General features: G+C 40.7%; 1 protein-coding gene across 4 annotated transcripts in view; it reads left to right on the forward strand.

The window, feature by feature from the left end:
- Nucleotides 1-9,283, forward strand: part of ENAH (ENAH actin regulator) — a 99,886-nt gene extending 90,603 nt beyond the window's left edge. For all 4 annotated transcript variants that reach the window (XM_059830055.1, XM_059830060.1, XM_059830068.1 and 1 more), the window contains 3 exons: nucleotides 2,493-2,571; nucleotides 4,905-4,962; nucleotides 6,130-9,283. In XM_059830055.1, the coding sequence (XP_059686038.1) occupies nucleotides 2,493-2,571; nucleotides 4,905-4,962; nucleotides 6,130-6,167 (175 nt within the window). In that variant the 3' untranslated portion in view covers nucleotides 6,168-9,283. The remainder of the gene's footprint in view (nucleotides 1-2,492; nucleotides 2,572-4,904; nucleotides 4,963-6,129) is intronic.
- Nucleotides 9,284-13,840: the final 4,557 nt, after the last annotated feature.

Raw genomic sequence — 13,840 nt, forward strand, 5'->3', positions numbered from 1 at the left:
TGTTTTCCAGCTTCTTCCACTATCAAGTTATTGAATATTTCATCTTCTGTCTCACTCGGTGGATCGTGTATTTCATTTCGGTGTGTTTCAAGCAATAATAATGTTAGCAATTTCTCTCTTGGAACTTACATTTAAACAGCTGTAGACTTAAGTCTAAACAGCTGTAGCAACTGAGTATTGTGATCCCAAGTGAAGAACCAAGCTGGTATAACAACACAGGATGTTCCTGCACCTCTCCGCTTTGATGCAAAGTCCAGCAGCAAAGGGACAGTTAATACAATCCCTTCTGCTGACTCCTATTTTGCGTGGTTAACTGCTGGCGGTTTCTTCCTAAATGGGTGCCACTGGGCTTGACATAACTAACTTCTCAGTGCACAGAAATAATCATGAAGCATTAAAAAAAATTGTCAAGAGGTTTCTACCACCTACACTGGAGTTACTACGTTTTGCAAAGATGAATGGGCTCGGGTGTACCAATTTAAAATGTCCTGTCAGCAGAATTACTCAGTAGCTATGAATGTGTATGAAGGTTTTCATTAATTTTTTGAATGTGCCAGGCTCCTCAGTGACACAGGCATGCCCTGTACAGGTTAGGGAGAGGAAAAATAGGCAACTCTTGTGTCCCATGTTGTTTCTTAACATTTTTCATGCTGGGAACCTACAAGAGGTAAAAGTATCTGCTGGAGAGCACAAACCTGAGAAAGTTTCTGTAGTATCAAAATGACATTTTGGCGTGCATGCCCTTTTCGGTTGGGAGTCACATTTTGAGTGTTTTCCTTCAGTTAGCAAAAAAGAAAATAGTCCTGTCAGGTTATAAAAGTCATCAAGACAATCCAGTATGAGGTTTATTCAGCTCGTACTGAACAAAGACAGTATAATCAGACAACTTCTTCATGGATGAACTGCTGTCTTGTAAGGGAAGATGCATGAAAGTTGAAGGTACTGATTTTGCAAAAACAAACAAATATATATATAGGTTCACTATTCTTCTGAGTGAGAACACAGCTTTTTTGTGTTGGCTAAATTAAAAATACGTAAATAAATGGAAAAACTAAAGCAATGGATATACTGCTTGTGTCCCTCACACATTCTGCTTTATTCTGAAGAAAGATAGTTTTATAGTGTGTATTGGAGAGAAGATAAAGCACAGAACTGTGCTTCCCCTGCTGGTTTGTCTTTTTTTGTTCCTGGCCAGCTTCCATCTTAATAAATAAGGCTGCACCTTCAGGTAATGAGTCCAGAAAAATGCAGTATTTAATGAATTCCTCCTATGTAAGAATTTTGAAGTGAGACACTGTGTTTAGGTCAGGCTTTTTTGTTCAGTGATGCCACATACAAGGATGATGAAGGACCCAGTTTAGTCTACTAATACCTTGCCCTTCCATAATGTTAACATACTGTGACAATTCTAAACACTGGGGAAACCTCTTGACATGCACTGTCAGCAATTTTATCAACAGCTTCTTTTTGGCTTAACATTTTATAGAGTAATGGAGAGAGAATGTTAGCCAAGATGTAAACAGTAATTAAGAACAGCAGGACATTCCTCCCTCTTTGTCCCACACCGCCTGCCCACCCATCCATCCATCCCTGCTTTGGAGAACTGTTTCTGTATTCCTGCTGTTAGCACCTAGGTTCTGTCTCCGCTCGTAGCTGTAGGTATGCAAGGCCCTGTGGAGGTGTAGGAAGTACATAAGTCTGAGTTACACCTTGTATAAACAGAGGGGATCAGAAAAGAGAAATGAGAAGGCAGAAAACCCGCTTCTTCTGGAATGTGTGTTAAAAATGCGAGATGAACTTGGTAAGCAAGTTTTCGATGTCTTAAGAGAGGAGTACATAAGCAAACATTGAACATGACGTAGTCCAAAACACTAGAACTTCCTCCCAAGTGTTGTCTTATAAATCTTGCTGCTGTTACAGTATTTGCTTTCAGTAGCTTTAGAAAGCAATTGATGGAATAATTTAGGTTGGAAGGGAGTTAGATAAGGTTGCTCAGCCATGTCCTGTCAAATGTTGAAAATCTGCCAGGGTGATTCCACAGCATTCATACAGTTACAGCATCAACATGTAGTCATTAGTGGGAGTGTTTCTTTGAGAGGGCCTCTTCTGAAATGAGTAAGCAGTTGAAAAGGGGGAAGGGAAAAGTGTCTGACATTTGAAGGTGTTCAGCTTTTCATGCCCATTATGAAAAAATCAGAAACCACTGACAGTGAAACCTGTCTGCTACTTGAAAAGTTCTTGTTTTGGATTAATAACTCTTATGGTAATTAATATTTCCAGTGTGTGGAAAATGTTCTTGGTTGTTGCTTTCTATTCTGTGTGGTATTTTGGGTCTGCCTGATTTTCCCACCCTCCCACTCCCAACATTTTTTTTCATTCTGATTCTTTACTGTGTTTTCCATAGACGAATGTTAGCAAGTTTGGTGGGGAAGTCCTATGTATCCTGTAATAATGACTGACCAGTAATTCATGGATATGTTTTTGTACTGCAGACCAAAATCTACACCAACGGGGCAACCCAGTGCCAATGGAGTACAGTCAGAAGGTCTAGATTATGACAGATTGAAGCAGGTATGTATATAATGTTTTGAATAGGAAACTTGGCTATAAGGACTTCTAGCTGTCCAATACCAATTTTTAACTGTTTTGTTAACTAGTTCCAAAGTTAAATACTGATTTAGTAATTATTAGTCATTATTTTTCCCCAGACGTGTTTCAGTATTCTTAGGACCTGTAACTGTAGGATGATGTCTTACACAGCCCCATTACTTTCTCACAGATGCTTGTTCCTGCTTTTGCATTAGACAGGACAGACAAGATGGTCTTGATACTACGGATGGAAACTGGTTTGCCTAGAAAACGTTTCCTTTTCTTCTCTCTACCCAAACAAACAAGCAAACAAACAAACAGCAAGCCCTCAGAGCAGTTCTAGGAGAACAAGTGTCACCATGTTTTCATTTAATATCAGATGTGAGCACCCATGGCTATGAGTTTGGTGATGAAAGAGCATCCAGTGATACCACCTTTTGTGTGGCTATCCTGGCTAAGAGCAGAGGAGAGTCTTGTGGGAAGAAGGCGGCAGCTGCCTGCTGTTAGATGAGGAAAAGACATGCCGGGATGCTTTGGAAATTGTTTGAGCTGGTGGAAGCTCCTTTCCTTGGGGAGCATGTTGAGATGGTGCTAGTTACTTTTCTGGTAGAGACTATGAGCACACAGTCTATAGTGGGTGTGATCTGCCTCTTCCCGTCAAGGCTCTGCTCAAGTTGGATCCCTGCCCTTGAAAAGGGAAGTGTTGTACTTGCTGTTGCCAGGGTGCTCTACGTTCAGGAGTCTGTAGAGGTTGGTTGTACAGTGCGTGGGTTCCAGACTTGGCGGGTTCAGGGAATGGTTGGTTGTAGGGCCATGGTGGTGTTTTTGGCAGCAGTGGTTTTTAGAGGGGTGTGAATTGTGGAGTTGGAGGTGAAGGATCTTCCTCAAGTGGTGTTTGGATCAATGGGCTGGTCCCCAAGTGGGGAGGGAGGTTCTGGAGCAGGTTTCTAGCTTGGTGATTGGTTCTTGAGTGGGTTCCGGCTTGGTGATCTGTTCTGGGTTCTGCCTGTGTGTGAGGTTGTTCTAGAATCTAGTTCAAGGGGTACTCCTGTTTTGTCATCTCAAGAGGATTTGTGGTACTCTTGCTACAGCTTCCGTGGAATGCGGCTGCTGAGATGGCAGTCTGGCTGCTTTTTTTTTTTAACTTCTGTTTGTTCTGGTTTTTTTTCTGGGGTGCTTTTTTTCTTCTCTGTGGTTCTTTCGAGTTGAAGGCACAGAGGATGGGGATCCTATCATCCCATAAAGCACAGCTCTCCCAAGTTTCTAGCACGCTGACTCTCGCTGCCTCTGTTAAGATTCTTTCCTCTGGAGGCAAAATCGTCTCACACTCTATTGCTACTGGACGCATGGCAAGCTCTTACTTGCCACTGCCCTTCCCAGCAACTGGTGGCCATACTCCTTCTCCAAGGCTTCTTGCCGTTTGTCCAAGAGCCTTGTCTAAGACTTGGCGAATTGGGAGATCTACCTTGGAAGCTTTGGTACGTGCTCTTACGCCAGGAATGACTTCAGGCAGGGAGGGTGTGTCCATGCATGTGTCTTCCACCAGCAGCTCATAAAGGACTGAAGTCTAGAGTACACTAGAGTAATTACACATTCGGTTGCGAACAGCATGCTGTCACCAAAGCTGAAAAAGAAACAGCTGAAATCTTCTGGATGAGTTTCCTGCTGACTACAGATTTGGCCAGGAGCTGACAGTCTCCTCTCCAGAAACAGACACTACCCCCCACTCTGCTTGTAAAAATATTGTCGCCAAATCATCAGTTAACATCATTTAGACAAAAGGATGGAGAAAACAGCAAGCGGGGGACGGCACTTCGCTCCGTCACCTTCATTCCCTCATATTCCACTTGGTGACTGGAAATACCTTGAGAACTTGTTCTCCCTTTTTTCCTTTTTCGCTTTGAATGTTTCCTTGGCTTGTGGTTTTTAGTTACCTACTTTTCTTGCATTCCACATCATATTTCATCTGTATTTTAAAGGGATGTGCCAAATATTTTTTTTTTACTTTTTATTTAGCAATTACATTATTCTAACTTCAGTATGTTCCTTCTCCTCTCAAGTTCTACAGGAATCAATTTGTAGGACTTCTACGGAAGGTTTTTTCTTCATTGTACCTGCAGTAAGACTGTTTTAGGATGCTTTAGGTTTAGGGGATTAACTTGGAAGCTGAAGGGTGGGTTCGGCATTTCAGAAGTGTTCAAGGTTGATTAAAGGTTGGAAGAATTTCAGATTTCTCTCCACAGAAAATAGTTTTGTCACCTGTAAATCTGTTCATGTTGCAAAACTAATCTATTATTTATGCTCTGACACCACAGGACATTTTAGATGAAATGAGGAAGGAGTTAACGAAATTAAAGGAAGAACTCATTGATGGTAGGTATCAATCTGCTTGCTTCTGCTCTTCAGACTTAGAGTAAGTAGCTACAGGTGCACAACAATGTAAATGTAATGTGTTTCTAGCCCAAGAATGATATACTGGTAAAAGTAGCTTCGTTCTTAGTCTGGTGGCATACTTTCATTTGTGCCAGTCCTGTTCTGATTGTTGTGCTTCAATGTTTTCTCTCCTGTGTGTTTTGTTTTAATGGAGCATTGACACCAAGTAGCGTATTTTAAAAGTGGTTGGAGGGATGCTGTATTTGAGTGATTTGCAGTTATCCTTAGTGTCATGTGGTGGTAGGTGGGTTATCCAGAGCTGCTGAGGTGCATATTTCAATACTTGTAATAGTCACACTAGGATTGTGCTTCCAGCTTTCAGTCTTCTCCTCTTTGGTTTGTAACATAAGAGTCAAAGAAAAGAATTCTCACAACTTTAATTTTTATTTTTAACATAAGGTATTTTCCGAAGTACTCTTCTGTAGTTAAGGGAAATCATTGAAAAAGCATGATCTTAAAGGTCCACCAGTTGAGAAGTAAATAAAACCCTGTGTGACTTACCACCTTGGTGTGCTTATTTGCTTTGTGGAAAGTACCAAAATAAAGTATGGGAAAAAAGCTGGGGCGGGGGGAAGTCATATTAAACTGATACCACTGTGGGTAAAATATCAAATGTCATCAACTGATGTCGTAGAAAGAAAGAGCTGGCTGGTTTTGGGCTAACAGAGAATGCAGTGCTTTTCCTTACATTTTGACTGAGCTGTGTACCGCAGCCCTTTAGAACAGTACGATGCAAACAAGGGAGGGCCCTGAGACTGCTCTTAAAACAAATATAAAAAATTTAAATAAATGAGCCCACACACACACTCCTTCATAATCCCAGTGGTAGTGATTGTCATCAGGTAAGGTCATAGACTTGCTGGAGATGCAGAACTGAAAAATAAGGTATTAACAAAAATTTTACAGGAGTAAAAAGGGTACTGCCTGCTTGAGAATGACACTTGTCTGAAGCCACATGAAGCTATCTTGCATATAGGTTATTCACGTTGTAAGACTGTTGGAGCAGGGTGAGCCTTCTTTAAGGGGTCAGTTGTGTGTTCTGGCTTTCTGCCTTGACTTTGACTATTTGATTTGTTAACCTCTCTCTCTCTCTCTTTTTCTCTCTAGCTATCAGGCAGGAACTCAGCAAGTCGAATACTGCATAGAAAGACTAGTACTAAGCCGATGTGACTCTTTAACTTGGTATAAAACTGACTACATTTTGTGAGCTGTTAGAAGAAAACGGAGACAGACAGACAGACGCTTGGAAGGAGGGAGAAACAACCTATTCTGAAAAGCTTCAGACACATCACTCTGGTGATATGCTATTCCCCTCCTAGTTTGCAGCTTTTTTCTGACCTTTACAGCAGGGTGGAAAAGACTCTTAAAGTTACTGTAATGATTATGCAGAAATTCCTACACCTATCAGACAAGATCACAGTGCTTTGAAGTCTACTCATGTCAAGATAAAATTGCACATGTTTCAGAATTTGTTGTTAAGACAAAAAACAGGGAAAAGCTTGGGAAGGCTTTTCAGAGAGGTTTTCTGTATTAATGAAGGAGTTAGCAAGTTATACTGTTGTAATTCAAATGTATCTCAGGTTTGTCTTCCTATCGTATCTGATAATTTCCATGGATAATTTAAAAGATCAGATGTGTAGAAGTTCAGTTCACAAAACATGGAACAATTAGAAACGCGCGCTTTTAAAGGGCAATATTTCTAAGTGAATGACCTAGACAGTGATGACATATCAAGATTTTGGAATTCTATGATAGGAAGCCTCTCTAGTTAGCCTTCATGCAATTTTATAGGAAAATAATAAAAAAAAAGCAAATACAGTCCAGAGTTTAAAGATGTAGATGCCTTCCTACATTGTTACGATGCTTTACCAAATCTAAGACTTCTACATAATGCGAATCAGCAGTCAAATGTAAATCATTAGTATGTTGTAGATTTACAGTAGATTTTGGGGCTTTTTTTAGACTTATGCATGTGGACATTTTTGTAATGTAACACAACACAGCCAGCTTTTTAATTAAAAGAAAAATTGCATGTCACAGAGTAGCCTTTTCATTTGTAAGGCTTAATTTATGCCCAGAAAGATGCGGGATGAGGGAGGGGGAAGGTGACACATTTTTATTAATTTCTACACTTTTTCTTCATCTTACATGCATGTGTAATCATGAGGAAAATGTGACTTTTATCAGTAACCATGTTAATGGAACCAGGTACTTAATCCTTTTGTATCTTTTTTCAGTTTTCTATTTGAAATTCAGTAATACTTCCATAATGGTTCTGAAACTCCCACGTGAACCTAACTTATTTCTCTGTGAGAGAACAAACATGCAGGCATCTGAGTTACTGAGGATGCCCCTGCGTAAGTGCGTTGTCCTTTACCTTTTTACCATGACCCTCTGCTTCACTCTTTTCTGAGACTCCTTTTTTGATTGTTTAATGAAACAGGACAGCAGTTAGTTACCTTAGAACGACGGAGCACGAGGTCACAGTAAACGTCCCCTTCTCCTCCTAATTTATCTGCCACCCTCCTTCCAAAAGAACTCAAAACCAACAAAAACCCCACAGCTCCACACAACCCAAACCCTGAAAAACAGCAGTGGTATGCCATTGGATTCAGTCAGCAATTTGAGAATCATTTTTAGGGGAGATGATACCTTTCTGTTTCCCAGGGTTTTCAGATTTTATGCTTGTAATAATTTTTTTTTTAATTATTTTTTTTTTAATGTGGTATAGTTCAGTGGAATAGAAATTCTGTGAATTGGATCTGTAGTGCTTTGGAATATGGATCAAAATCTTCCTTTTTCCTTTGCACTGTCAATTTTTCTGAGCCGTAACGGTGCCATGTTTGCTTTGGGATCTGTGCTGATCCAAAAGAAAAGTTTACTTACAACTTTTGGGGAGATTAATGTTTCAGCTTAAAAGTACATGCCGCTCCATTCGTAGGACAAATGCTTTCAATAACATACTGTCTTAAGTGCTGAACACCAAAGCAAAACAGCACTTACAGCTTTGGAAAGGCTTCAATGGGAAATTTTTCTCCAATTCAAACATTTCTTGTTTCTATAGGTTCAAATTCTAAGAGAAGACTACAGTGGAAACGTTGCCTAACTCCATTGCCTAATTTATTAATAATTTTTTAGAAAGAAAAAAAAAGAAAAACAAAAACATTCTTCTGCATGCATTTACTGAAGGCATTAAAAAAAAAAACATAGTAAGCTTGTCAAGTACTGTTTTTCTCAAAACAAGAGGAGGCATTTTCATCTTTGTTGATGTAACTTTTTGTTTTCCACGGACTTTTTGAGCATTAAGGAAGTTTACCCTTGTCAGAAATCATGTTTGATTTGTTTCTAGGAGAGTCCAGGAGTAGCATAGTGGAATAGCATGAATGGGTATAAGTGGTCCAAAATTAAAGGATGAACTACTAGATTGTGCAAGGAACTGGCTTATGCACTAAACGTTTTGTGCCTTGGTCTACAATTAACATGATTTCTGTTTAAAAGAAAAAGGAACAGATGTCGTCTTTTGTGCTGCTTCTACATACATACTTTCTGTAATCCCAAACTGCCGAATTGGTTCTTTCCAGAAAATCGGATTGAATTAAAGATTACTGTAGACATTTCCTGTCCTACTGACAGTTGCACCGTTTCCAGAGATTTCAGTATTGAAAACGAACTGCAGAAGCTAAGAATATTTTGCTTACTGGTAACTAAGCTCTTTAAAAACCATATTGTGGTGGTTCTGTGCTTTTGTACAATGGATGTCTTAAGCTGAGGGCAGTTTAAGGGATCCTTTCTAATGCCAGGAAGGCGTTGCTTTCCTCAACACTGTGATCTGACCTGTGATAAACCTGTACTATAGACAAGTGGCTACCAAGTCAACTGCAAACCAACTGAATGTAAAAATCTTAGTGCTGGTGCTGAAATCTCTTCAGATAGTCATAATGATTTCCAGTTCATTGTTTTTAAAAAGTTATCGAGCATCAAGTGTCAATCAAAGACTGAAGATGATCACTAATGAATGTTGACTTTTCATGCATTTAGGTTTACCTTCTTTTTAGTTTCTCAGTTCATTCTCTGCTATTTTTATCATATTGTGTCATTTTAAATTTCTTACATGCTAACGTTTTGTTTGAGCGAATGAAATAAAATTGCAATATATACACGTTGCCACCAATTATTTCTGGAACTTTGTAGAAGACTCTCCAAGGTTTACTACTCGAGTTCCCAAAATTTTTAATGACTGTGATCATTCCTTACTCCTTGATTCCACCCCTCCTTTCTGTTTCTCCATCAGAAGATTCAGTAGAGAAAAGTGAAGACTTACCTTCCAGCGAATGTAATTGCAGGGACTGCGTAACGTTCGTGAACTGTTACTGCTGTACATAAATTCAAATACATTTTAAATGCATGATTTAATTTACATTCTCACACGGCATACACTTTGGTCTCTGTATCCACGGAGAACTTTGAAGGGAGGGAGGGGGAAAGAGTGGGGGAAAATAATTACAGTTAGTCTGACTTCTGCTGCTTTTATGTTCATGACTTATTTTCAATACTGGTAATAAAGAAAACCTACCATGAAAGATTAATATAGCTTTCTGTACACTAAGGACAGTTTTGCTCAATTTGTCTTACAGCGGAATATTGAGCGTAGCTGTTTAAATGTCCTTAACTTAGCATCCTGAAAGCTGTACTTCTCTGCTGTTGCTTTTTTGTTCGGAGAGATAATGGGATGATCCAGCTTTGGCAAATCATTGGTACCGGTGCCAAGTTTGGCACCAACCTTAATGAGTTATAAAGGGGTTTTTTAAATAAAATTATCACTAGATTCTAAAATGGTCTAAATTGGGGTAGTATTTAGGCAACAAGCATAAAAACTTCTGATTTAAATTTCTGAATAGTGTTAGAAAAATCTGTCTGTCAGTGTCAAGAGGTGTACGGAATCTATTTTTTAAAGTTGTGTGTTTACAAAAGTAGGAAGGTGGTCTGTGGTTGATCAAACTGGTAATTATCAGCACTTTACATAGGCTCTTCTGAAAATATTTTAAGTAGGCTCAGTTCCAGTGCTAAATATTACTTGCCACTGTGTCTCTTACGACTAATCGTACAAAGCTTGCAAAATCAAGAGAAGATTCCCTCTGTTTTCGGTAGGTGAACAAGACTGGGCTGATGGGGAGCAAGGAAAAAGTTTCCAAAACTGGCTTTGTACCCAAGACTAGCAGTTCTTCAGGGGACCGTACATTTTCCTGACTGTGTAGGCTATCACTGTGGGGTTTTTGATAGAGAGCATGTGAAAAGGGAAGGAGACGGTGATTTCAGTGGATCTGGGGCTGGTGCAAAGTACTTGAAGAACAGGCTAAAGTTCACTTAAAATACTTGTCTTAGGGGGTGACTTTTTGCTATGGAAGTGCTGAGGATTATTTAATGCTCAGTTCCATCTATCTAGGAGAATCTTAATGAAGAGAGAGAGGTAAGTTTATTAAGTCAACTGTTACAATGTATATTTTTTTACATTCAAAAGACTGTTTCTTTTAAGTTAGCCCATATGAATGCCTGACAGGAGTTAAGTATTTCATTCCTTGGAGATGATCACCTAAGACTGTTGAAATTGGTATGTCATGTCAGGAAATCTATCCAAGTTGATTTGGGTTTATAATCCGAATAAAAAAAAAGTAACTGTGTTAATAGAACTCGGTGTAATTGTCCAAGATACGGAAAAGGTGGTGTAGCTCTAGATGTTGGGAAAGCTCAGCAAAACCTTAAAGTCACAGCACGAGCGTCTCCATGTTACCTGGTAATCAGTACCTTTGTTAACTGCACAGGGTGTTCTTCAGGTAGTTGGTTGTCACAGTGATGCTGAAAGTTGAGGAGCTTTGTAAAATTACCTCCATTTTATAAATGGATCCCAGTTGAACTCTCAGTCAATAAATGCGTTTTCTAGCGCTTATTTTTTGGAGCTTGGTGTCCTGAATCTTACTTAGTGAGTATTCTTTATCTGGTGTCCTACTTTGATAAAATGTTAAATGGCAAAGACGTGGAGCAACTCCTGCAGATGAACTGTATTGCTGCTCTGGCCGTTGCAGCTCTCCGCTGCAGGCTGACAGTTTTTTCTTAGATGCTTAATTTTGCCATCACTGTGCAGTTATGTGGACCACCTTCTCCTCCCTTCCCAACCTATTTTAGAGCTGTTCCTGGTGTGACATTTTCACTTCTCTTTGAGACTGCAGGTCTCTTCTGCAACTGCTCAAGCACAGTAGAGTTGGAAGTGATCTTGCATCGTGAGTCTATGTTTACTGTCTTAAATCTGTCATTTTTTTATCACTAGCCAGCTGGAGCCACTTAAGTCCCTACCTACTCTTTTGAACAACTTTCAACTCTGCAATAAAGTTATCTATGCTAACTACACTGTGAGTGTGCTGAACTATATCCTGGTTTTCTTTGCAGAGCCTCTAGGAGTTGGTCCGCAAGCTGCTGACACGGGCAGAGAAAAACGTAAAGAGTAGCAAGAAAGTGGGTATAAGAAGAGAAAGTGTAAGGGAGTTGTGGAAATGTTCGGTGTAGGCTGATACCTGCAGGGAAGGAAGCAGCTAGAAATGAGCGGGGCTGCAAGAGGCCTGGAAACTCGCTAACAGGTTTTAAACCCAGTCTGGATGTTGCTGGAATCCACAAATTGAGATAGTCAGCAGAGGTGGCTTTCTGGGCAATTAATTTAAGGCTGCTTGCCCATTGTTGTTGGCCTAGTACATTTAAAAAAAAAAAAAAAGAGATTACCTCTGTGTTGAGGGTAAATTATCTGCTGGTTGACAATTTTTTCCAGTACCGTATTATGAAACCAACTTACCAAGCCCGGTAAGTCCTGTGAAGCTGCAGAACCAGCCCCAGCAGCTGAAATGTAGCCCTGAGGAAAGGGGGAGTGCAGGCGCGCTCATAAATGCCTCCTGAATGTGGATCTGGGGAAGTCTGTCACTGCCACGAAGCCTTGTGGCTGCAGCAGATGAGAAACAGAGGTGTACTTGGTTCTTAGGCTGAGACCTTTATCTCTGCCATTGAACGATGCTCGTATTTGAGACAAAATTGGCCAAAACGTGGCTTACCATCTCTGCCCAGTAATCTTTGCTCTGCTAATGAGAAAAGCTCTCCAAGGCTCCCAGTCCCGCAGGCTGACAATGTGCTACAGTATAAGACGCGAAGAGGGGCCCGAGGGGAGCCCAGTCCCGATGGAGTTGGTCTGTCAAGGGGCTTCATAGGGTAAGTGAAAAGTCCTTTCCCTTGTTCAGAGTGAGCGATTACAGAAATGCAGCCCTGAGGAGTACTGCCTGGTGCTGCCAGCAATGCTAGAAAGACATTAGTATTCACGAAGGACTGTTGGCACGTATGCCGGTTTTGTCAGCAGATCTTCTTCAAGAATTACTGGAACAATCTGCATTACTGCAGTGCTCCTCATAGCCTGACCCGAAGGGCAAAACTTTGCATTCTGCGTATAACGCAGCCTTAAACGTCATGTTCTTTAACTCGGATATTTCGGAGAGTGTTTGGGTTGTCGGAGGAGAGAACCTTTTTATATCCTACTGTTATGCTACATGTTATTAGTTGTATGGGAGTGGGTCTCTCAGTTAAGGAGCCAGTTTACGTGTCCGACCTCCCAAAAGTGACTTGAAGTAGGGGTTAGTCACTTAGAAACCCAAAATCAACACTGTTACATGACTTCATGGAGCGTATGTAAAGAGATGACCACCGCCCCCAGAAGCAGTGGGGAAGCTGAGGGGTGCGATCCTGTCAGACGGGAAGTTCAGGTGCGTCGGAGGTGCGGTGCCTGACAAATACTGCGTACCCAAAGGCAGAGTGCGGTTAGCTGGGGCTGCGCAGGTTCAGGCTTTGTCTGATGAGGAGGAGGCATTATTCCAGCAGCGAAAGGAAATCAAACGCTTGTCACCGTTTCTCTTTTGGTTTATTTTTGGTTTTTTTGGGTTTTTCCCCTATAGTCTTTTGTTATTAAAGAGAATAGTAAGTGACGCTAAGCAAAGTTGGAGATTGGAGTATCTCTACCATGGTAGGTCAGTGTGTGGTCAGGTCATTTTGGGAGGTACCATTGCTGGATGAGCCCCCTAAGCCTGCTTTGGTTGTCCTGTTTCTAGTTCACAGGGGAAAAAAAAAAATCCATCAGAGATTTAAATATTCTTCTCAGATACTCTGGAGTCAGATACTCTGTGAAGTTGTGGTGACAAACTCATGGCAAGTCTTCACAAGGTCCCATTCCCACACAGATCTCAAGCTATGTGAAAGGGGAACACGCAGGCTGCACACTAGTGACAGCTTGCAAGTACTCTTTAAATAAATTATTTTTTATTAAAAACACCACTGTTCAAAGAAGACTTTTACATAATGATAACTTGCAAGCTGAAAATATGCAGGTTCTGCAATTTATTGGTTGTAACTGAAAATGGGAGTTCTCAGTTCTTTGTCTGTTGGTTTGTGTTACTTTTCAAACGTGTTTCCATCTCTTGTTTCACTTGGTGAGCTGCTGCTTGCTCTAACAATTTATCGTAGAGTCAGCGAGATGCTCTGTGCTCTCATTCGGGAACGAACAGCTTTGTTTGAGTTCTGCTGCACGGCTGGGCTCGGTTACCACGTGGAGTTAGCGGCACAGGGTGATTGGAAAGAAAAATCCTCGTGTGAGCTATTTGACATGGTGTAATGGAAGGGCATCTGAAAGTCACCTGAAGGTCGAGATCCCCAGGGATGAGCTTAGGGATGGGAACGGGGTAGAGCACCTTTAGGGAAAGTAGGTAAAGAAATCACAAGTCCACAGCAGTGGTAGGCA

Source organism: Gavia stellata, chromosome 2 (assembly GCF_030936135.1).
Source record: "Gavia stellata isolate bGavSte3 chromosome 2, bGavSte3.hap2, whole genome shotgun sequence".
In the NCBI taxonomy this organism is placed as follows: Eukaryota; Metazoa; Chordata; class Aves; order Gaviiformes; family Gaviidae; genus Gavia; species Gavia stellata.